General features: G+C 42.4%; 1 protein-coding gene and 1 long non-coding RNA gene across 2 annotated transcripts in view; one reads left to right on the forward strand and one right to left on the reverse strand.

Annotated features, from left to right (window-relative positions):
* Positions 1 to 525: 525 nt before the first annotated feature.
* Positions 526 to 8939, reverse strand: LOC143836293 (uncharacterized). The gene is made up of 3 exons (XR_013230567.1): positions 8904 to 8939; positions 5509 to 5712; positions 526 to 742 (listed from the first exon to the last, which is right to left on the reverse strand). It is a non-coding gene; the product is annotated as an uncharacterized LOC143836293 (long non-coding RNA).
* TOP1 (DNA topoisomerase I) overlaps positions 7423 to 25278 on the forward strand; it is an 89753-nt gene continuing 71897 nt past the window's right edge. The window contains exons 1-2 of the mRNA XM_077335426.1: positions 7423 to 7611; positions 8330 to 8354. Coding sequence (XP_077191541.1) covers positions 7579 to 7611; positions 8330 to 8354 — 58 coding nt within the window. The 5' untranslated portion in view covers positions 7423 to 7578. The remainder of the gene's footprint in view (positions 7612 to 8329; positions 8355 to 25278) is intronic.

Consider the following 25278-nt stretch of genomic DNA (forward strand, 5'->3'; position numbering starts at 1 on the left):
TGGTCCTTTTCAACTGGAGATATCAGAGTTTGAACCTTCTGTATGCAAGTCTAAAACTCTTCCACTGAGCCGTAGGCCCTCCCCTTTATCATCATGTGTTAAATGTAACATGTAGCTTGAGCTTAGCAGTACATCTTAAACAGAGTTACACTCTTCTAAATTTGTCAACTAAATTTGTCAATACTCCAGAAGATAGAGACAGAGCTCAACGAGATCTGAACACAATGGAAAAATGGGCAAATGAGAACAAGATGCAATAAGTGTAAAGTTCTGCATCTGGGTCAGAAAAATGAAAAACATGCCTACTGGATGGGGAATACGCTTCTAGGCAACACTGTGTGTGAAGAAGACCTTGGGGTACTTGTGGATTGTAAACTAAACATGAGCAGGCAGTGTGATGCAGCGGTAAAAAAGGCAAATGCCATTTTGGGCTATATCAACAGGGGCATCACATCAAAATCACAAGATGTCATAGTCCCATTGTATATGGCACTGGTCAGACCACACCTGGAGTACTGTGTCCAGTTCTGGAGGTCTCACTTCAAGAAGGACGTAGATAAAATTGAAAGGGTACAGAGGAGAGCGACGAGGATGATCTGGGGTCAAGGGACCAAGCCCTATGAAGATAGGTTGAGGGGAATGTTCAGCCTGGAGAAAAGGAGGTTGAGAGGCGACATGATAGCTCTCTTTAAGTATTTGAAAGGTTGTCACTTGGAGGAGGGCAGGATGCTGTTTCTGTTGGCTGCAGAGGAGAGGACACACAGTAATGGGTTTAAACAAGTACAACGATATAGGCTAGATATCAGGAAAACATTTTTCACAGTCAGAGTAGTTCAGCAGTGAAATAGGCTGCCTATGGAGGTGGTGAGCTCCCCCTCACTGGCAGTCTTCAAGCAAAGGTTGGATACACACTTTTCTTGGATGCTTTAGGATGCTTAGGGCTGATCCAGCGTAGAGCAGGGGGTTGGACTATATGGCCTGTATGGCCCCTTCCAACTCTTTGATTCTGTGATTCTGTAATTTCATAGACGCCACTGGATTAAAAGCCTCCCTGCCTATGAAGAAAAATATTATTTTGTCCTTTTTAAAAAATGAAGAGGAATGTGCTGTTGACTCAGAACCAACTCCTAGAAACCATAATCATGTGGTATTTGGGGCAAAAGACAAAACAGAGGTGGTTTGGCATTATGTAGCAACCAGTTTTCCTTGGCGGACTCCCATCCAAGTACCGGTCATGGCTGACCCTGCTTAGATCCCAAGTTGTCAGGGACTAACGTTGGGCTATTTGGGCTGCTTTATAAATTTAAGAGAACATTAAAAAGTGGCCCAATCACAGAGATTCTCAGAATCTTGAGAAGGACTTCAGGGGATGATAAAGGAAACAGTAGCAGGAAATTGTCTATATTACTGTCTATATACTGTCCCAAGGGTCAGACATGACTCAGTGCTTGCACAGGGGGTACCTTTACCTTTATATACTGTTACATTCTGTTATATGGTTACAACCACTGTTATTAATTACTGTATGTTTTAATGAAGACTGTTTCATGTATCGTTGACTAGTTTTAATGTAAACCGCCCTGAGCCTTCGGGGAGGGCGGTATATAAATCTAAATAAATAAATAAATAAATAAAATCCCAGTTTAGAGCCGCGATTCACAATGTGGTGCCTTGGTACCTATGATAGAATTCCTGGCACCTATTTACTTCTCCTCCAGAACAAGTAGTCTTGGTTGCTTCTGCCTCATTAAAAGAAGTAACAGAATCCTCTGTCTCTGCACAAAACCATTCAGAAACAGGGACTGTATTATACCAAGATGCTTGGCTTGCCACCTCCCAACATTTTGTGATTGGCCCCAGCACTTCATGGCTGCCATTTTCTGGTGTCAGTGACTTCTGACACTCAAGTTCCCACATTCTAAGTAACAGTGAGTTTATTACCCATCACAGGGGGTCAGATCCAGGGTAGTGCAGTGATTATCAGACTTGCATGTGAGAAACCCAGGTTCAAATGTCCACTAACATTTTTCAAAGAATATATGTACCCCATTTTTCTCCCTTCTGGGTACCCAAAGTGGCTTAACACGGTTCTCTCCTCTTCCATTCTAGTGTTACAAATGCAACCTTCAGAGGTACGTTAGAAAGAGAGATGGTGACTGGCCAAGGTCACCCAGCAAGCTTTCATAGCAGAGTGAAGATTCAAACTTGGTTGCCCGAGGTCCTAGTCTAGCACTCCAGCCTTTATATGACAGCTATGAATCTGTACTTGGGCTACTAACTCTCTCTCAACCTAACCTACCACACATGGATAAGTACAAAGGAGAGATTTCAGTTCAGTTAGTTTGAACTGAAATCTCTCCTTTGTACACGGGAGAGAATACTTGGAAGAAGTGCAAGACAACAGAAGAAGTAGAGCTGGTTTTCCCTACCAGGAGACTCAAAGCGGCTTACAGGCACCTTCCCCTTTTCTCCCCACAACAGACACTCTGTGAGGTAGGTGAGGCTGAGCAGGCCTTTATATTACTACTTGGTCAGAACAGCTCTATCAGGGCTGTGATGAGCTCAAGACACACAGAGCAACGCAGAATCACAAAATCCATCACAGGGCTCAATATGTATCCATTCACTGCTGCCTCTAATACAAGAAAGAGTGATTATGACTACTTTTAAGCATACTCAGCCTTTCTGCAAATAAATCCCTTGCTGTGATGAGCCTCCATTATAAAGGTTTCAGTATTTTCAACACCAAATTAAAAAAAAAAAACTTGTGATCTACCACACAACTGACTTCAGCAGAGCTGTGTGGTATAAAAATCAAGGAAACAGAGCCAGCTTGCAGATCACATCTGGGAAAATTCTAAAAATAATATATGGGGACTCAAGTAGTTGATATTATGGATATGGCTATTATTTATGCAGGGTTATGTAGAACATGCCTAAAGCTTTATTCAAACATAACAAAGGTCTAACCTAGTGATCGACATTTTAAACTGTAAAACAAACAAATGAATGAATACATTCTGGTGAAAAGTAAGCATTATATGTGCAATGGTTATTTGGAAAGAGACACTGAAATGAGGAGGATCCCTATGTCACATCCAGCTGTTCATGTACCAAATGCTTTTTATTTCTTCTTTCCTCTGAGTTGTAAGCATGGTGCACGGAAGTATCCTGTGGGTGAAATAACAACCTGGAGAATCTTACTACATCTCTAATGATACACTTGTTTAATTCATTTATAATCTGCTCTCCTGTTGAGACTCAAGGGAGAATTACAGAATTAGGAGACAATACAATAAAACAGCATAATATACATATCCCTGATATTTTGTTCCATTTAACTGGGGCCATCACAGAAAAGGTCAGGTTTACAGGGCAGAGATGACATTTCAGTAAAATGGTTTCGTATTTTTCACTTAATATGTAGCGATTAAGGAGCTCTTGGTAAGACAGCAGGCATGCAGTCTGAAAGCTCTGCCCATGAGGCTGGGAGTTCGATCCCAGCAGCCAGCTCAAGGTTGACTCAGCCTTCCATCCTCCCGAGGTCGGTAAAATGAGTACCCAGCTTGCTGGGGGGTAAACAGTAATGACTGGGGAAGGCACTGGCAAACCACCCCGTATTAAGTCTGCCATGAAAACGCTAGAGGGCGTCACCCCAAGGGTCAGACATGACTTGGTGCTTGCACAGGGGATACCTTTACCTTACATATATACATGTTCACACACACCCAAGTAGGCTTAAAGGACCTAGATGTCTCAGATACCATTTCTATTTAGGCTGCGGGCCTAGAATCTTTCTTCAGGAAGATGGCAGGCCCAGGAGTAGCAACAGCAGCAGTAGTTCAGAATGTCCTGCCTACTCAGTTCCCACATTTCACAGATGAAAATATGACATACTTGTACATTAAGGCATAAACAGACTTCATAGGTTCAAAATGAGCTTTACCAGTGTGTGAAATAGCAGGCAGTCTCCCATGTCATTTATCTGCATATATTTATATGCATTTGGACTAAGCGCATTCACAGCCCACTCATTTCTGCAGACCTTATAAATGAAGTGTGAACACCTTGCCCAAGAATGGAATATCAACTGAATAACCAGGGTGGCAACCAAGATAAAGATAAAGCCAGCTGTGTGATTCTTGCCTTCAAGAAGATTTTGAAGGAGTGAGATTTTGCCACTGATACAGTGATCTTTCTCAGATACCTCAGGTTATAAAATCATTGACACATTAACTGGCCCAGTAAGTGCATTTTTTACATGTAGTGCTGATTTGAATCTAAGCTCAGCCATGAATTTCCTCTCCCCAAACAGACTCAGGGCACTTCACAACAATAGGATAAAAACAATCAACAGAACAATTACAACAGCATAAAATTACTAATGAGTTAAATGTAAAGTATTAAATTCTATATGGGTCTGTGTCAGTGGCAGCAAAAAAAGTCAGTCCGCTTGACGATGAACAGATTTTATGGGGGAAACTTTCTCCTTCTAAAGTGTATGCCAATATTCATGCAAAATACAATAAAAGGTAAAGGTAAAGGTATCCCCTGTGCAAGCACCAAGTCATGTCTGACCCTTGAGGTGACGCCCTCTAGCGTTTTCATGGCAGACTCAATACGGGGTGGTTTGCCAGTGCTTTCCCCAGTCATGACCGTTTACCCCCCAGCAAGCTGGGTACTCATTTTACCAACCTCGGAAGGATGGAAGGCTGAGTCAACCTTGAGCTGGCTGCTGGGATTGAACTCCCAGCCTTATGGGCAAAGCTTTCAGACGGCTGCCTTACCACTCTGCGCCACAAGAGGCTCTTGCAAAATACAATACCCTTACCTGAACATTGAAAGACACTGGGTACTAGCAGGGTAATGAGATACAGCCTGATCTTATGCATGTTTGTTCACAACTAAGTTTCACTGCACAGTAATGAGCATGTCTCATTGATTTTTGTGTGGCTTGCTCAAAAACCTATGGCTTCTGATTTCAGAATCACTCATCAGTTGCCCTGGAACTTATTGCTGAGAGTCAATGATACTCCACGTGGGTCAAGAACAACTATTCAGGCAGAGATCTACAACTGGGGGTAGGACATTCAGAACTTAGGTGTATCTGGAATTTAAGGTAGCCCCTTCTACCCACTTGCAAAGCAGGTGAAGGAGAACTGGCTCATACTGGCCACTCCATTTCTACCCAAGATCTTTAAAAAGTGTCACACGACAAGCAGGGATCAAAGCTACAAAAGTCTCACTGAATGTATGCATGGGATCCATGTTATCCATATGTGCATGCCATTATTTATTTATCTATTGTTTGATTTATATACTGCTCCCTCTCAGGCTCACCATCTTGGGGTGGTAAACAACAAATTTGATTGACACAATCAGTAAATTCAACAGTAAAACAGCAAAACAAGATGTAGCTAAAAACAGTAAATAATACATTTGAAAAATAAATATAAACTATGTAGTCTAGGCTTTCACTGCATGTGTTAACTGCTGGACATTATTCACCTTTTTACAGTTGTTAAGTAGGGTCACTTATCTGTTTTTACGCTGCACCTCCTTTGATGAGATTTTAGGTTGATCTTGCTCTGCCCATCTTCTAGTTAGGAGTGGTTCACCCACTCTGCATAGATACAGCCATCTCTTTCTGATTAGTTCTTGTTTCAGACTGGCCTCTCTTCGTAAACCTCCATTCACCTCATCTTTTGCTTTCTATAAACAATTGCAAAGAGTATACATTCCTTGCATTTATTTATTCTTTATTTGTTATATTTATATACCGCCCTCCCTGAGGGCTCAGGGCGGTTTACAGAAAACAGGAAGAGATACAATTAACATATGGTAACAGGTAACAGTAATAACAAAATAATAATAATAACTTAAGATCATAAACAATAACATTATAAAATAGAAATTGCGAGAGCCTCAGCTCAACTCTTAACTCTTCACATTTGATGAAATGAGTCTTAATCCAGGCAAATTAATATTGGAATACATTCTGTTCGTTTTATTAAGGTGCTACAGGACTGGGTTTATTCTATTTAAATAAAATCACCTTTGTCTTGAGGGAAGATACACACAAGTACCAGCTGCAGCCTGTAGGTTCAGGCACCTCCCTTGTAAGTTGCAAAACTGCTTCAGGACTAAAGTTTCATATCTATGCCGAAGATGAACTTCGACCTGCTTCCTTCTCCCTCATTTTGAAGAGGACAGCCTTTTCAAGTCACTTGTAAGGCAATTCCATCAAGCTCTCCATGAGATACAGGCACTTATTTTTAAAATGTCCAATGTTGCGAGCAAGCCCAGAATTAAAATAGGAGACAGGAGCCGTGACAGCAACCAAAAGTAACCTTAAAGAGCTCATAACGTGTAAGAGAAAATATTACTCCCCAGCATCACTTTTGTCTGAGGAAGTGTGCATGCACATGAAAGTTCACACCTTGAATAAATCTTTGTTGATCTTAAAGGTACCACTGGATTCAAAGTTTGTCATCTTACAATAGGCACTGAGGCACTTCAGCCCCAACTACTAGTACCTTATTTAGAGACCAGTGGCACCTTTAAGACCAACAAAGTTTTATTCAAGGTATGAACTTTTCTGTGCGCGCACAAGCTTCCTCAGATACAATGTCATGGAATGAAAATAATCAGTTCAGACTTAGATGGAGTGACAGGGTACATTAACACACGGTATAATGAAATTGCCCAGGTTCCAGGGATACATAAGAAAAAACAGCAATTAGGAGCTCAAGGGAATGCAAACAAATCCTATCTGGGATAAAACTTGTGTTGGTCTTAAAGGTGCCCCTGGGCTCTATACATCTGTTCTGCTGCTTCAGACCCTCAAGGCTACCCACTGGAATTTCTCTTGATTACCAGCAGACGACCACTCCAAAGCGTGGACGAGAGCATTTCCGCGCATGCTTACAAAGAACCGTAAAACATGTAACAGTCGGCCGGAGACTGCGTATGCGCAACGGGCACACTACGGCTTGCACAATGTGCTGCGGAAAAGTTTCTCCTTTGCAGCAGGAAATGCAAATTAAGCCAGCCCACAGCTTGCTGTTCATTGGTGGGAAAAATAAGGGGTGTGACCGGATATGCAAATAGCACCCGGCTTGTTGAGGACAGAGGAAGACACGCCAAAGGGACGGGGGGAAAAAAGCAACCGGCATTTTTCGGAAATGGCGGAGAAGGAAGAGGCGTGTCTGAAACAGAACAGTTGTAGTGGGAGGCGGAGCCAACCAGGGGCTGCTGGGCGGTGACTAGAATGGAAATGAGACGGCACAAGCGCCGCTGATTGGACAAAGCGGAGGGCACGGGCGGAGATATGCAAAGCAAGCGGCGACGTCTCCCAACCGACGGTCCCTCCTCCGCCTCCTCCCCTAGATCCGCCCCGCGGTTTAAAAGTCGCTGCGCTTGCGCAGTGAAAAGAAATAGGGACTTAGTCTGTTACACAACTGGCTGCGCTGTATTGAGGGGGCAGCCAGCGTTCCCCTTCGGCCTCAGACCTTGCTACTCGGCAGGCTTTCCGGCAGGCCTCCTTGTCCCCCCACCCCCCCATACACTGTTATAGGCATGAGTGGGGATCAGCTGCACAACGACTCCCAGGTAAGAAGAGGGCTCCAGTCTCCGGGGGCAGAGGGAGGACAGTCCGTGGGCCACTAAAGGCCTGCAGTCCTTTTAGATAATTGTGGGCGGGGGGGGGCAGTCTTATTCCCCACAGCTGCCTCCGAAATCTGCCTCAGTTTCCCTAAAATCTGCCCCCCTCCCCATCGTGTTAGGCAGCCGAGGGAAGAATCTGCCCCTATTTTCCCTAGGAGATGGCGGAGGGGTAGCTTCGAGCCCCACTCACTGCTTCCCTATCTGCCCAGGACCAAATGACCCTGGGCCTCTATCTAGTCCTCTCCCCCTAAGACCCACACGCCTTGCCCCTTCCCCAGGGCTCCTTCCCGAGTTGCCCGGGCAATGTGGCAATGGGGCTGGCAGCTCCCTCCTCGCAGCCCCTTTGGCCCTCTGGGAAGGGGCCTCTGCCTGCCTGTGAGGGGGGCAAGCAGGGAACAGAAGCGGGGGGGGGGGGTCGGTCGTTCTGTTGCGGGGCCTCCGAGACCCCAGGCCCCCCCACGAGGAAGAAGGCCATTAAACCGGGAAGGCGCTTCGGGTCTCTCTCCTCTTGACTGAAAAGGTGTCGTGAAGATGGGCACTGCCTGGCCTCTGGTTTCCTGCCGGGGGGGGGGAGAGAAAGAGGAATTGCGAAGCCATTCCTCTCTCCAGAGCGAGCGAGCCTTTTAAAAAAATGATTTTTTTTCTTCCCTCCCTCCCCCAATAGATCGATCCAGATTTCCGAGCGAATGGTGAGTCTCTTTCCCCACCTTCTAAATGAGGTTAGGAGGCTAGGACGGGTTTTTTTCCTCCTCCCCCCCCCTTCCCTTGTATTGCTGGGGATGGTAAAGGACAGACATGGCGTCCCAGAGACTAAGTCCCGTCTCCTCGCTTACCGGCCCCATTGTTCCCATCGAGCTTCCTAATGCTCCGCGATCTTAGGGCCCTCGGCCCATCTGACCGCATTTCTCGGTAGAGAGGAGAGTGGAGAACCCGGATTCGGCCTTCTCTGTTTTTTGGGGGTCCCTTTTGGGCCCCGATTCCCCCCTGGAAAGTCGCCTTGTCGACGGTCGGGACTTAGTCTCTGCGCCATTTTCTTTTTCTCTCTCTTCCCTGTGTGTCTCTTTCTCCTTCTCCTCCTCCCCTGAGCTGCCCACAAGGAGCCTCCTGCAGCGAAAACAGGCGAAATAACCACCAGGCCTCTTCGAAAGAGCTTCTCCGAAAGGGGAAAGACGAAATCTCTAGCATTTTTGGGTTAAAAAAAGGCTTGGTTTGGTCGCGGAGCTGCCTTTTATTCCTACCTCGTACCCTTTTCTCCTCCCTCAGCGCTGTTTCTTTCAATCAATCCCTTCTCTCTCTCCCCCCCCCTCCCCACGAAAGGTGGTTGCAACATGTTGCTCTTTAACACATTCTGCATCCGTTTAGATTCGTGATATCTGTATGTAGAAACTTGGGTTCATCGGGTGGGGTTTTTAGCCTTCCCTTAAAAATAAAACAAACCATTGTGATGAGAGGTACGAAACAAAGTGATGATAGGTACTGTTATGGAAGTTTCATAGATGATTTTTATTTTATTTCTTTTGGCCAGGGGGACAAATGAGGAATATCTTAGAAGTGTGTTTTTCAAATCTGTTTGTGTGGGTCGGGGGTCAATTCTGCAATGTAGGTCTTTGTCATTTCTTCCAGGGGTGTTTCTCCAGTCCTTTGAAGGCAGGAAATAGGGTCTGGGGGAAGGGGGGGGAGAGAGACTTAACTGTCAAGATTGCTTCCTCCCCCCCTGTTTTCACTTCAGCTCTCAAGATTTTATGAGACTGCCTGTCTTGCTTTCACCAACATTGCAGCACTCTGCATTTGCATGCTGACTTGACAGCAGATTTGATGTAGTTTGGGTTTCTGTTTCTGTTACAGTAGCATGTCAGTGTACTTTCGTCCTATGCCCTTAAATCTCTCTGTTGAAAGGTTTTTCATTTTACGTTTTTGAGGATTTTTTGTAAAAAAACAAACAAACAAATAAACCCCCCTCTACGATGACATTCATTGAATACATAAGGGGAGTATCATCTGCTTCTACTAACTGATATATATGTATGAAATATTTTGTCCTCGGCACCAGACCCATCCAGCTACTTTCTCAGGATCCTGGTTACCCAAGCACCTAAAATCTATCTGCTGTTTAGTTGTTAGACATAAATTTGGTGCTTAAAAGTTGTTTGGGGGAAATTGGAGATATTTATTTTAGCCCTGTTAAAAGGCATTTTAGTCAAAATGTAAATGTTCTGCTAAGTTAAAGCAGGACCTTTCTTTGAAATGATGCTTTTTCTGCCCCCTGTGGCTAGCCCCACTTTTCCTTTAGCTATCCTGAAATGTCATTAAAATAGAACCCCAGGCTGTTTAATGTTCAGATTGTTCAAAGAATAAGCAGTACTGGTAGTCATGTCCTTTTTGACCTTGCCAGGGAAGCTGAACTTGCTTTTCTGTCTTTGAGGGCTCTTTGTCTTCCACTATACCAAAAGTGCCTTTGACTTCTGAGTCAGATACTACGGCAAGCTGAAGGTAGAGTCTTAAATATCTGTTTCCATTATAGGCAAAGCTTGGGAGAGACTGAATTAATCCCATATAAATTATATTGCATACACAAAATCAGTGGGCAGTGTATTTTTCTTATGGGCTTGCCTCTCCCCCTGCCCCCTGTGTCTTCCTTTCTCAAGGTGTCAACCCCTCAGTTTTTAAAAAGGTGAAGAAAATATTTAAACATACAAATAGCAAACTGTTGGATTTTATTCTGTGACATTCATGTAAGGGCACTGATAAAAAATACGGCTTTTGTTCCTTATTAGTTACTGGGTATGTAATGACAAAATCTACAGGCATTTGATGACATCAGCACATTTTAAGCCAGGGGTAGTCAACCTTCGGCCCTCCAGATGTCCATGGACTACTATTTGCTGACAAGGGCTTATGGGAATTGTAGTCCATGGACATCTGGAGGGCCACAGTTTGACTACCCCTGCTTTAAGCAATGTAATAGCCATGCTACTTTGTTCTGTTTTCGATCACAGGAGCTATGGAAAGTATAGCTAGAAATTCTGAACTCAATGGGAACACCCAATGAACATTCCTGATTTATTGCATGGCATTGTGGCCTCTGAATAGGTCTAAACTCTACATTAATGTGTCTGGGGAAACAAAGTAATGTTGAAGATGCTGTCAAGCATAAGCTTGGCCTGTCATGGGCCATTAAATATCAATACCTTAGTTCCTAACCAGATTGTTTGAGCCAGCTTAACTAGATAGTTGGGTAGAATGTAATTGTGCCATATTTCTACTGGGATATTCCATTTAAAAGAGGGTCTGTATTTTATTCTCTCTATACATTATTTTTTTGTATATATGCTTTGGTGACTCTGCTTAGAAGTTTGCAAAATTACAACCTTGTGCTACTATCAGGTGGGCAGCTGTGTTGGTCTTCAGCAGCAGAACAAAGTTTGAGCCCAGTGGCACCTTTAAGACTAACAAAGTTTATTCAAGGGATAAGCTTTTGTGTGCATGCACACTTCTTCAGATACATTGAAATGAAAGTCATTAGAAGAGTAAGAATATATCTGCCCATAAATCTCCATTTTTGATACATTTATTTTCTTAACTATGCCCCCCTTTCCCAGCATTAAATCAAAACAAATGGTAACCATACAAACTAAGCTTGTTATTCCTGTTTGATCCATGAATCTGTTCAACATCTACATTATGCTGTATTCTTACTTGCTTCTCTCCCTCTACTTATATGTATGGACTAGTAACTTCTGTGTCAATGTATCTGAAGACGTATACATGCACACGAAAGCTCAGGCCTGAATAAAACTTTGTTGATCTTAAAGGTGCCCCTGGACTCAGACTTTGACCTATTATGTACTGTGATTACTTCTTAAGTTGGCTGATTTTCAGAACCACTCAAAATATTCAGAACACATCATATGCCCTCACATAATTATGCCATTTCAGAATGCAGGGTGCTTGTTTATATGTTTTCCCATATCAGACATTTTCCTTAGGTAGAAAACAGGAATATTAGAGTTTCTTTGCATTTCATTCTGTGATCTTAGCTTGCTTCATGAATGGGGTACGTTTGAACATGCAGTTTCCTCTGCTGTCATCCTGCAATGGTACAATCTTGAGGAGGACTGTGACCTTGCATTTTTTTCCCCCTGAAAGCTAGATTCTGGTTGAAGATATGCAGAAATTATTTCCACAAAATATTGGGAATATGTGAGTGCCTAACCAGCAATTTTGTACTGTTTTATCTGCTTTTATATATATATATATATTTAAAGTAGTTTCCTTTAAAATTTATATTCATAATGTGCCCTTTAAAATGCTGGACATATTTTCAGTTTATGGCAGGCAATCGTAGAAATTGCTCTGTCTGCTAGAACTGGATTGCTTAGAGCAGGGGTAGTCAAACCGCGGCCCTCCAGATGTCCATGGACTACAATTCCCATGAGCCCCTGCCAGCAAACGCTTGGCAGGGGCTCATGGAAATTGTAGTCCATGGACATCTGGAGGGCCGCGGTTTGACTACCCCTGGCTTAGAGAGTTGAACTTGTGTGATGCTGTTCTGGTATTGAAATTCTCATGTGGCCTGGATCTGAAAACAAACGACCCTTGGAGTTTATTCCAGCAGTTCAGTTAATATCACTTTCTCCTAATGAATTAATATGTCAAGCCAAGGAAAATCATGTGTACAACGTTGTACCTAATCCAGAGTCTTGAAATCTATTTCAACTGAGTGCATTTTCCTCTCCCTGACAACAGTGTGTCTGCTAGAATTCATATTGTCCTTCAGTTCCTGTATTGTTTACAAATTATGTCAGTTTGCTCATTTTTCAAGGAAAGATGATTTTCAGTTGTGATGTGAGGCACCCATCAATGGACACCTTACAATACCTTTTTGTGTCACGTGCCAGCCTAATCTTATCTTTCCTTGGTGTTGAGAACATTGTAGTGCATACTGGGAAGCCTCCATAAAATTTACAAGTAACATAAGTTTTAGTTAATTTTCTCTTTGATTCATCACTGATATTAAAACAGAAGGGGGGAAATATTGGTAGAAATTCAGGGCTCTGCATTCTATCTAGGCTTTAAAACATCATTTAAATGCTTTGGTGTTTTGAAAGCTCAGCTTCTCACTGAATGTTTACAGCTAATCCAAAGCATGTTTATTCAAGTATGTCTCATTGAGTTCAGTCTAATCTACTCCCTAGGATGTGTGTTTATGATTGTATTTAAGTGACATTCTTAATGTAAACGGTATTGGACCCCACAATGACAAAACAGACTTTTAGGTGCACCAAACTTAACACATTAAAATGATTGAGCTGTGCATCTATTATCAGCAATTAAATAGAAAGCGGGGAAAACTTAACGACTAGCAGATTGCTTGGATTATTTTAATAAATTAGTTTCCAGAGCCTATAGTTGTGGTAGGAAGCAAATGATTTGGGGGAAATGTCACTTGGCTTTTGCATTCCTATATCAGCCCATGAGGAAACCTTTTCCTTTCTTGAAAGGCTTTTGGATGCTAGGTGTGGTAAACGGAATATGAACTCCATAATGGTGAAATGCGCTTCTGGGCTCTTTCCCTCCAGATGTTGTTCCCTTCTTTTTGTCTGAATTTGCAGCTGAATTAGCGTGTGATCTCTGGGAATCTTTACCTCGGTTTTTTGAATTTCAGTTGTGGTTGAGGTGCATCCACAGCCTTCTGTCTGTGAAAATATTGGAGATCATGGCATGATCACGGGCCTTTTTTGCAGGTGAGGTAGCCTTGAGTCCACATTCTTCATTTAAAAGGACAAAGGTACCTTTTAAAAGATGGAGCTAGGAATCTACATTGTCATCTTTACAGCTTACTTCATAGGGATATACTTTAGGTTGCAGCATTTCAGTAATGTATGCATTTTGTCCAGGGATTCTTTCCTTTCTTGGTGTACATTTCAATGTTCCATATCAAATGAAAAACTAACCTCAGTTCTTCCAGTTTCAGCAGCTGCTTACCAGAATACCATGAATTACAAATTGCTGCATTTTGAGAATACTGACACTTTAAAAAAAAAAAAAAAGGAAAAGACTATGCAGATGCAAATATCAGTTTTGAACTTGTATGTCAGAATTTTTTCTTTTTTTAAAAAGGAGGCTAAAGAAGATGACACTAATGATCTGATGCACTGGCTTACAATAGCATTACCGTAATGGTTTAAGCTTCCACCATGCAGTAGAATAGGGCAGCTTTATAGGGAATTTGTCACTCTGTGTTGCACACAAAGACATTTCTTTTATGAACTGGGAACACTCCCTTGTGCCACAGAGATATGTTTTTGGGATCTACTGTGTACAGTTAGTACCTTCAAGGATTACACATGAGCTGAGAACGGTTGTGGATTTGTTTTACTTCCCATATCAGCAAAAGCTGGGACAATTTTAAAAGTAATCTTGGATGCCTCTTAGGATAGTATGAAATTTCTTGTCAGTCAACATTGTGGATGATTTACACTAAAGGAAACAACTCCGTATCACTGAAAGTTTGTCTTCTGTTCATAGCAGCCAAAAGAAGCCATAGTCACACATTGGGTAAAACGAGTGTGGTTACTGGGGTTATTCCACATCACCTGTGGAGCTTTGTTGAGGAGAGACTGTGGCTCAGATGTGGAGTGTATGTTTTGTATTCAGAAAGTCTCCAGTTCAGTCCCTGGCATCACTCGGTAATAGTTCTTTGTTATCAGGTACTGGGAAATACCTTTCTTTGCTTGATACTCACAGATTCTAATGGCCAAAGTAGATAATACTGAGCAAGATAGCCCTTGGTGTAACCCCCCCCTTTTATTCAGCATGTTTGTATTCTCCCACTTGTTACATACTACACAGATACCCACAGCTTTGCTCTCCATAGTTGCCAAATGACCCACCCCAATTAGGCAGACAAGCCCTTCCCCCAGCTTCAGAGGACAGAATTTTTCCTGCTCTTTACAGTTCAGGTGTTATTAGATATTACCTGTCCTCTTAGCCCAGGTCCCAGTGAGTAGCAGTGTTTGTATCAAACCCAAGCTTATAGAATCATAAAGTTAGAAGGGACCTCCAGGGTGATCTAGTCCAACACCCTGCAGAATGGAGGAAACTCACAAGTCCCTGTCTACCCACAGTGACCCAAATTCTATGCCCAGATGTTGCCCCCCCAAAAAAAACAGAACCCCTGGCTAATGTAGCTTGAAAGAAATTTGCCTCCTGACCCCAAAGTGGTAATTAGCATTTACCAGGGCATGCAAGCAAGGTCCAAACGGCATCACAATCCTTTCTGCCCACCCACTCCGCCAAAATATATGAAATTATAACAGTAATTGTACCTCAGCCCCTTATCACATACGCACAACTTGAATTCCTGTTAGCGACATCTTAAAGTACTGTGCTTGACACAGTAGCAGCCGTTTAAAAGCCCTACTTCACCTGTCATAAGTATCAACATCAGTATTGCTTTTAATTGATGAAATATGAGGATTTCTTGACCAGAATGGTAGAGGACTTGAGTTTAAGGATGTAAGCTCATTTCTCTGTTCACCTTATGAATTTGAGAAGTGCAATAATGAGCCCATGAAGAGCTACACAAGCAGTGGCCCTGCTTATTTCAAGAGTAGGATTCCCTTCTGTAAATGCAAAACCGTCATACTACAGTATTGCTCTCAGTTTACAAGGGCTGTCTTTAATTCAAATTCAAACAAAGCTTTATACACACAATTTTTTGCATGGGAGCAAAGAATACATTTGTATCTGCAGGCATTTTCTGGTTAGCCCACAGGATTTCTTTTTGTTTTGTTTTCTTCACTGCATTATCAGCACAAAATGTGGAAATCACAATAAGTACTCAACATGCATTGCAATTTTTCTGTTATTGACATGCATTGTGGGATGATTGCATAAGACCTAGTTAATTACTGTAAATGTATTGGCATCTCAGTCACTCTTCCGCTTGGTTTAATGAGAGAATACACTTGACCTAAGAGGTTATTTTGTATCTCTAAAAAGGAAGTCTTGTTCTACCTTGCTTATTACGAGAAGCAAAATAATATATATTACGATTATTTAAACTAGCTTTTAGAACTACTTGTAATCTTAAACTGTACAGCTGCTAGATTATGTTTTGTAGGGTACCCCTCTGTCTGTCATGAGAACTGAAACAGTTAAATGAATATCTTAATCGATTTCCCACTCCCATCTTTAAGCACTGGTATGCATAATAATTCAAGATTCAGTCCATGACACTTTAAATAGATTCACTATGACAGGAAGAGCAACATAACTCTTTTTTAAACAATGTTTTCTCCTAGGGTAATGATCAGTTCTGATATTTAGCTTTGTAGTCCTAGGAATGATGTCTGCCCTATTACAATATGCATGGTACTCTAGAAAATACTTAATTGCCTTGGAACCCCACCAGCTTTCTGTTGGTGAAAGCTGTTGTTGCCATCTTCCAGCATCCCCTTTTGGCCCCAGTCAGTCTGCACCAGGAATTAGGAGACACATAGGTACAAAAAGCCATGTGGGACAATAGGGTGCGATGAGAAAGGAAGTGATCCAAGATCACCCCTCTTCTCTCTTGTGCCTATGACAGACTTGTAGGATCCACACTGATATGTGTTGTTCTGCCTTACATTTGAACATATTTTTCGGTGAATGGTAAGATATGAGCAGGTGTGTCTTGATGATGGGATGTTTTCCCTGTCAGGGTGGTTCAAATGTTTGAGGACCAATTAGGTTGGCTATTTCTTAAAAATGGTATTGTTAAGTGCATGTTCCTTTTGTAAGTTGCTTTGAGCCACAGTGTAGGAGAAAAGTTGTGTGTGTGTATACACACTACTTTTCTCCTACACTATATACCTACACCCTTAATTTAGTTTCATTAAAGCTTGAGGCAGATTCTTAATCTCAATGCACTTAAAAGTTTCAGGGACTGGTTGGTATTATCAATGGTATGTATATCCTAATTTGTACAGTATGAACCTACCAGTCCATAGAGTGTTATGAGATCAGGAGTCCATCTCAGGCTTATAATGTAGAACATAGTGCCTGAATCAGGAGGTACTGGCATGGAAGAAGGAGTCTCAAAGCAGCTGACAACCACCTTCCCTTTCCTCTCCTCACAACAGACACCCTGTGATGTAGGTGACAGGCCTGATATTACTGCTCGGTCAGAACAGCTTTATCAGTGCTGTGACAAGCCCAAGGTCACCCAGCTGGCTGCATGTGGAGGAGCATGGAATCAAAATCAGGCTCACCAGATTAGAAGTCTTATCGGTAGAGTGTGACTTTCTTATCCCCTCCGCTTTCTTCCACTGCAGCCTTGGGCGCAGTAGGAGTAGAGCAGCAAGGAAGTTGTGCAATGTGGGTAGAAATCCATTTGCTGAAACATTCCAAGAGACAAGATTCCTCTATCCTCTTTTTTTCCTTCCTTTTAACTGACTCTCAGAATTTTGCTCTTGGGGTACATTTAGTCCTCAGGCAGGTCCTCTACCCTCTTTTGCTAAATTTGCAAAGTCATATTTGTTTGCCTACTTGAGGAATATATAGAAATCCCTCTCTTGGCTTTCGGTGACTTGATTTTACTAGTTTCATGATTGGCAATGTACCAATATTATGGACTCGTTGATAAAAACTTCACAAGCATAACATGCATCAGCGTCAGTTGTAACTCCCTACAGCTTGTGATGTTTTATTTTGTCCCTCAATATAGGGAGACCTTGCAGTATTATTAACAGAATCATAATGCAGATTTGTAATGGGTCAAATTGACTTGGTAGAAACGGAAAATTATGCTTAGGAAGGGGCCTATAATCTTACACCAAGGACTGTTTTTCGTATTATACAACAATAAACCTATTTTTGCTACTGAGAATATGCTTTGGCCTGTCCTCTCCCTTTGACTAGTATCCTTGTAAGATGCCTGCCATTTCACACTTTGATTTTTTTGTGTACTCTCTAAAATAGCGATCCCCAACCTGTGGGCCGTGGACCACATGTGGTCCTTCAACTAATTGGAGGTGGGCCCCAAAGGACGCCCTCTCCCCCCCCCCCAGCCCTTTACTTCATCCCCCCTAGCCCTTTACAACACACTTCATTGTTGTGGCGTGTCTGTATCTTATTTTGAAGGGATGTTTAACCATTACCATAGCGATCGGAGAGCGTTAGAGCAGTGGTTGAGAGTAGAGGAGTAAACTACCCCCCCCCCCCGACCGGGCCTCAGTAAAAGGCGTTGAGTAGTCCCCGGTGATAAAAAGGTTGGGGACCACTGCTCTAAAATATATCCAGATAATTTTATGGTCTTGACGCTGCCTAAAATGAAATCTTTTGCAGATTACAGTCCCCTTAATTTTAATACTCCAGAGCAGGGGTAGTCAACCTGTGGTCCTCCAGATGTCCATGGACTGCAATTCCCATGAGCCCCTGCTAAGTATTTGCTGGCGGGGGCTCATAGGAGCTGTAGTCCATGAACATCTGGAGGACCACAGGTTGACTACCCCTGCTCCAGAGGAAGAAATGGGTATGAGGGTTTTTTGTTTATTTGCTTGTTTTTGTTAAAGGTTAGGTTGCCATTCTTTTGTGATGCTCAGGAATGAAAGAGCAAATGTAAAGGTAGGAAAGGTGGATCAGAGGGGCAGCCGGTGGTCTTTCTTTTAAATTCTTTGAGGAAACTTGTGCTTCAGAATATGTGTCTCCTTTGGTCAAGAGGCTGTATAACATTTTTGTAGTGTCATGGACCAAGAAACCTGGATTCAGATCCCTACTCTTCTGTGAAGCTCACTGGGTGATCTCAGCTCAGCCTACCTCTCTGCATTGTTCTGCTCTCAGTTTGGCTCCGACATTTTTTTTAAGGACAAGATTCAGTTTCTGTTTCAAGGGAATGGAGAATGAAGGAAATAGTCAGACATTTTTCTTTAAATAGCAACCCCCTATGAAATAAGTAGTTTGCAGTGCTTTGCTGAAGTGTGTGTTTTTTTTTTTAAATCATGATGATGAATGCTTGCTAAGGATACAAAGCTGTTAAAATTGTTTGCCAGCGATCTGCTGTGTTGCGCAGATTTGAGTGACTAGATAACTAAATATAGACCCGTTCCTGCCTCAAGGGGGAAAAAATGCACTTGCAGGCTCCCTCAGAGCTTCTCACTTAGGTATATCACATGTCTTGCTAGATCACACCTGACCTCCACTTCCAGAGAAGGGCCTGGGTGCTTGCACTGCCCTTTGCTAAAGGAATGTGGTTTTTATTGATCTGTTGTAATTGTGGCTCTTAAAAAATCAGCAGAAGAGCCTCTTGTGGCGCAGAGAGTGGTAAGCAGCAGAAATGCTGTCTGAAGCTGTCTGTCCATGAGTTCGATCCCAGCAGCCGGCTCAAGGTTGACTCAGGCTTCCATCCTTCTGAGGTTGGTAAAATGAGTACCCAGCTTGCTAGGGGGTAAAATGACTGGGGAAGGCACTGGCAAGGCCACCCTGTATTGAGTCTGCCATGAAAACGCTGGAGGGCGTCACCCCAAGGGTCAGACTTGCACAGGGGATACCTTTACCTTTAAAGAATCAGCAAGCTTTCATGAAAAGCTTAATAGTCAAACTCAATGCAGTCATTCTCAGGCTGTATACATTTCCTGTCATTCACTTCTTTTAGTTCCTTGCTGTCAAATTCATTTAAAGTCAGTGAGATTTTGCTGGGAGTTCAGGCAGTGGTTTTGCATCTCCCACAGCCTCTTGTTTTCCCTCACCTTCTAAAATTTTGATAATACATCATTTTAACTAATTTTCAGAACAGCATGTTGTGATCTCATCTGAAGATTATGCAACTTCAGCCAGAAAACAAGTGAGAAGCATCAAATATTTGGCTGCTTTTTCTTCATGGAATAAAAATTGTTGAAAGCTGGTTGTACCATTTCTGTCTGAAATGCTTTCAAGCTGTTAGTTTTCCTGTTGATTGGCCTCATAAGGCAACAGCAGTCATTGACATCAGCTATAAAGACACTTTCAGCATCAGCACAGGAATTTAAATTAAAATCCACATATATATACATGTATCAATATTAACAGGGTTATATATTTTGTTTATATATAACAGTGTTATATCTATTTTGCTGCTAAATTTTATGTGTTTTTTATTATGTTTATGAAAATTCATAAAGACACCTGATGAAAATATACACTTGGAGAGAAAACTATAAGCATAGAAAACTGCCATTAGAATTTCAAAATGGTTATCTGATAAATCCTTAAATTCTTAGGGTGTTCCTACTAACTTCCAATGTAAGAAGGAGGAAGAAAAGCTGGAATGCATTTTCCTTTGTCCAGAATATTAATTTATTGCTAGTAATAATTTATTTGGTGAAGAGCCGCACCTGGCCCCATAATTTATTGGATGTGGGAATGCTTGTGTGACCACAGCCTTTTACAGGGATTTTCCTTTTATTTCAGTAAGGTGGATGAATTTGGATGCATGCTTCTTTACAGTGACACTTGCATACACATGAGAGAATCCAAATAACTCTGTTAAAGCATTGGTCTCTCCTATTACAGCAGTAAAGCAATTAAAATAATTTAAAGGAAGGGTAGCAGAGGTGTATAAACTGAATTCAGACAAGATGCAGGCAAAGCTAGTGGGAGATACTGGTAGCCTGAGAAGAGTTCTGTCAACCTTGCAACTTTATTATTATTTATGGATCAGCCACTACCAGACTCTTTCTGTTGGAATGGAGAAACAGACCAGTGCAGCCTGACTTCTAGACTCCCCCATCCTGATCGCTCTGGTCCACCCTCATGGTTGCATGGCTGCAGTGTGCCACATGTGAGGCTACCCTAAAAGATAGCCCAGAGATTGTAGTTAGGATGGTACCTGGCAGCCCTTTAAAGAAAAATTGAATCCCATATTCAGTCAGTCCTGGAGTGCTTGCATCAACAATTTCTGGGCTCAGTTTAAGGCAGTGGTCCCCAACCTTTCTGAGGCTGGGGACTGGCAGGGCATCGGGCCGCGCCCGCATGGACCACGCCCGCGCATCGGGCTGCGCCAATGGGCCGTACCCACACGGGCCGCGCATGTGCGATGCGTGGCCCGGCCCTGATTCCCTCTCGCCACCCTCCCGCAGTAAGAAGCTTCCCGGGCCGCAAGCTTGCGGCCTGGGAAGTTTTTTACTGCGGGGGGGGGCGGGGAGAGGGAGCCGCGGCCCGGCGCCATGGCCCGCAGGTTGGGGACCACTGGTTTAAGGCACTGGTTTTAACTGCATGGTCTGAGACCCACATACTTTAAGGAAGGCCTTTCCCTTTCTGAGCCTCTTGTGGCGCAGAGTGGTAAGGCAGCTGACATGCAGTCTGAAAGCTCTGCCCATGAGGCTGGGAGTTCAATCCCATCAGCCGGCTGAGTCAAGGTTGACTCAGCCTTCCATCCTTCTGAGGTCAGTAAAATGAGTGCCCAGCTTGCTGGGGGGTAAACGGTAATGACTGGAGAAGGCACTGGCAAACCACCCCGTATTGAGTCTGCCATGAAAACGCTAGAGGGCGTCACCCCAAGGGTCAGACATGACCTAGTGCTTGCACAGGTAATACCTTTACCTTTATGCCAGTTACAATCTTCATGCCAATTCCTTTTTTCCATCTCTCCCTCTAGGAGGAGTATATTGGCCCATTCCTGGGCCAGTGATAGCTCTGGATCTGTGCAATGGACTGCCATTGGAGATCCAGGCTGTCCTTCCCTTTCTGTCTTGTAGGCTATATAAAGCACCTTTGTATAAAAGAGCTTTTCAATTTATCATCTGTTGCATTGTTTTTTTCTCTTTAGACAGCTGGCTCTTACACCATGGAGGTCTTAAAATGGGTTGGATTTATTGTGAGCAGCCTTCAGTTTTAATACACATTCTGTTGGAATTCATAATCTTGTATTGGCCATTTACTATTGACCTATAGGCAATGCTTTCCCAATACATTAAGATATTGCAAGAATGGTATACCTCTGGACCAGATTCTCACTTTATGGTGGGGAAACATGGAGGTGCCTTTCCATGTCCCTGTTAAATTTCTACATGTGCCTACTTATGAAAAGCAGGAAGGCCTAACATTACGTAATGCTTCAAAGTTTTTTTTCTTTTTTTTAAAGCAAACTATAGAAACGTGAGTATTGGTTTCATTTGTATGTTACTTTTAACATTTGTTATTTGTGTTCTCTACATATGGAAGACACACAGTTTAAAAGCAAAAAATAGGTTATGTTATTATACAATACAGTTAAAAATGTTTGATTAAGTGAAGGAAATTCTGCATGTTTTTGTGCTTTTGCTGTTTGATAGCAATGCAATCTCTCTACCAGTTTGAATAGACTGTCCCAGTTGTAATAAAAATTGCTCATGGCAGGTCTGGTTTCTTTGCATCCTTCCTAAGAAAGGCAAAGCTATCTGAGGCTTTCATCATGTATGTGTCATACAATTGAGCAGCTGTTAACCGCATCCCAAAGTGACTTGCGGGAGAGTTCCCATTGTCCACAGAGTTTAAATATGCAAAGAAGGCAGAGCACAAGGATACTTAAAAGAATAAAATAGTTTTATTGTGAATAGAGAAACCAACTTTGTATAGAAAGAAAGAGTCCTGTCTAATTGTTCTGTTCTTTGTTCATTCTGTTTACGAGTCAAGCAAAGAGGAAGTGTGCTCAAAGGAGCAGGAAGTACGCAAATTAGCCAGTCAGGATCTTGGAAGAGACTATTTGAAAAATATCAGGAAGCTCTTACTCTATGCTAAATACACATCTCCTCTGATGCCCTCTCTAGAATATTCTTTATATGCTTTTGAATCATGCACAATACAGAACTTGTGTATTCTAACCTCCATTAGCTCAAAGTTTAATGTCAGTTGTACATTATTATATACCTCTCTGTATGAGTGAAGAGTATCACTTCTGTCTCACTGTATGTGTCCCCTTAAGCCAGGGATTCCCAACATCCTTTACCTACCTGCCTTAATGGCCTCAGTCAACATCCTTTACCTACCTGCCTTAATGGCCTCAGCTACAAGCTAGGTACCTGGATGCTTTTCATTGCTCCCCCACCTGAATGCAAGTTCTCTCATAGTTTATGCACCTGCATGCATACTCCTGCCTTAAACTACCTTCTGTTTCTCCCCTACTCAGTCTTCCTCAAACCTGCTTGTTACCATGAGTTATGATGTCACTTCTGGTGGCAGGGCACTTCTGGGGGTGTGGCAGGGAGGCATCACGAGCTGACATCACTTCTGGGGCTCCTCGAAGCCTGAAAAATTATTTCAGAGGGGAACCCACAGTGAAAAGGTAGAAAAAGGCTGCCTTGCACTCAGTTCTCTCCTAACCCCTGTAAGTAATTGGCACAGCTTAAACTAGGCTCTTCATTGAGGGATCTAAATTCCTGTTTAGGGCTTATGTTACAGTATTTGATCGCGGTCCAGAGCTTGTTGAAACAGCTGTCTGGTTTCCTCTGAGGTTGCAGTTCCCAGTTCTGTTGAAGGAATATGAAAACATAGATTGGTCTGAGGATACATTTGTTGCTGGCATTATTTCAGAGTGTTTTTTTTTTTTTAACTAAAGAAATGGGTGACTACACCTTGGGTCTCAATGTATTCTAGCGCTGGAAGGCTAGAATTTGTTTTACAGATAGAATTTGCTGTGTGAATTACAGAACATATTATTGTAAACTTGTTACAAGGTAGACATTGCTGGTGGCTTTTCTTTCTTTGATATAAAATAGATAATCTGCATTTCATTCTGTTTCTGCTCACAATTGAAATAATTATTTTGTTGTATAAAAGAGGCTGACATTTTATAGAAACAAATTTGCCTTTAAAAACAAGCCAAGCATCCATTAAAAAAAACATGCTTTTTTCCTTTGGTAAATTCAGGAGAGGCGCTGAAGGATGGAAATAGGATGGGCAGCAAGCACAGCTTAGTCCCAAGTGTAGTGGTGATGGTCAGATCTCCATTCCCAGATTGTGGAATGCCCCTCCTGTTTGTTAGCTGTCAGTAGAATCTCTCAGAGAAGACGCCCACTTGGGTGGGAACCAAAACTCAGTTTCAAATGTGATGACATGCAGTAATGGGTTTAAACTACAAGTACAACAATATAGGCTAGATATCGGGGGGGGGGAATTCAGTCAGAGTAGTTCAGCCGTGGAATAGGCTGCCTAAGGAGGTGGTGAGCTCCCCCTGACTGGTAGTCTTCAAGCAAAGGTTGGATGCACACTTTTCTTGGATCCTCTAGGATGCTTTGGGCTGATCCTGCATTGAGCAGGGGGTTGGACTAGATGGCCTGTGTGGCCCCTTCCAACTCTATGATTCTATGACACTAAACAGAAATAAAGCATTAACTATAGTTGTATAATGGTAGACTTCCATTCTTTACTGCAGTGTAATTGCAAGTTCCACTGTCACGTCCTTGCTTGTGAAAACAAGGCACAATTGCTTCTGAAAAATCTTGCGAGAACTTTGATAAAACCCAGCCTGTTATTCTTGTCTAAATGCTCCAGTTTCAAGGACTTCTACCTTGCACGCACTTCTGCTGATTACATACAGTTGAAGCCAGTTAGGATTTAAATAGTCTGAATGTTAGCAGGATCACAGCACAGGACAGTACTTGCTATGCTTGTCAGTCAGACACAACCTTGTAGTGCAGAAGTAAGGAATTTTAGATCTGGGTCATTCCTGCTCCCAAGGAACACTAGATTGCAGGTTATTATGAGACATGTATAAGAAGTAACTATGACAGATCCTCTTAAAATAAATGGCTTTTTGGCCATTTAATTTAATTTAAAAGGGTGGGCTTTCACTGTGAATCTAGCTCTCTGTTTCCTAAAGAAAACCTGAAACCCTATCCCTGCTGCATCATGACCCAGGCTCTTTTCCAACATAGCAGCGACTTGTAGTTCATTGCTATATGAATGAGCATGGAGATCCTCAGGTTCTCATACTTCTCCCTTCCTTGGCAGTCAGCCAGCTCATCAGCTGCTCCCACTAATGCTGCAAACCAAATTTTGCTACTGCATCCAGACAGGCCAAATTATGTTTTTTTGAGCTATTCTGGTTTGCAAGGCAAATCATAATTTACCTGTTCAGGGGTAATGGCAACCTGTGGTATTCTGAAAGAGTTCATATATCTAATTGGCTGGTTGTGCACACAGGGGAAACAGGAGTATATCATCCTGAGGATTTCCCAGGCTTGTTCACATAAGAACGCCTATGGCCAGAGTAATCAACTTGACTATGATAACATTTACAGTCCTTAGGGCTTAAAATATCCACCTTGAATCTCAGTGAGAAAGGCAGACTATAAGCGACATAAATAACAAAGTATTGTCGATATGCCTAGTACTCTCATTTGAATGACTTTTTAATACTTAGTGTGATTAGTGCCTATACGGCATATTTGAAACTCATTAGATGAGTATAGCAGAAACAATTGGGATGGGCATGGACCAGTTTTAACATGCCTGAAAAATTTCGTTACAAGTTTGATTAATGTTCTGTGTTTGAAGTAATTCTGGGAGCCTTTAAATATTCACTCCATGGACATTTTCTCATGTTAGCAGTGTAATCTGTTCTAACATAAACAGTTGAATGGAGCCTAATCCAGGCACAGCATTTTGAGCTCTAGG

This window comes from Paroedura picta, chromosome 4 (genome assembly GCF_049243985.1).
Source record: "Paroedura picta isolate Pp20150507F chromosome 4, Ppicta_v3.0, whole genome shotgun sequence".
In the NCBI taxonomy this organism is placed as follows: domain Eukaryota; kingdom Metazoa; phylum Chordata; class Lepidosauria; order Squamata; family Gekkonidae; genus Paroedura; species Paroedura picta.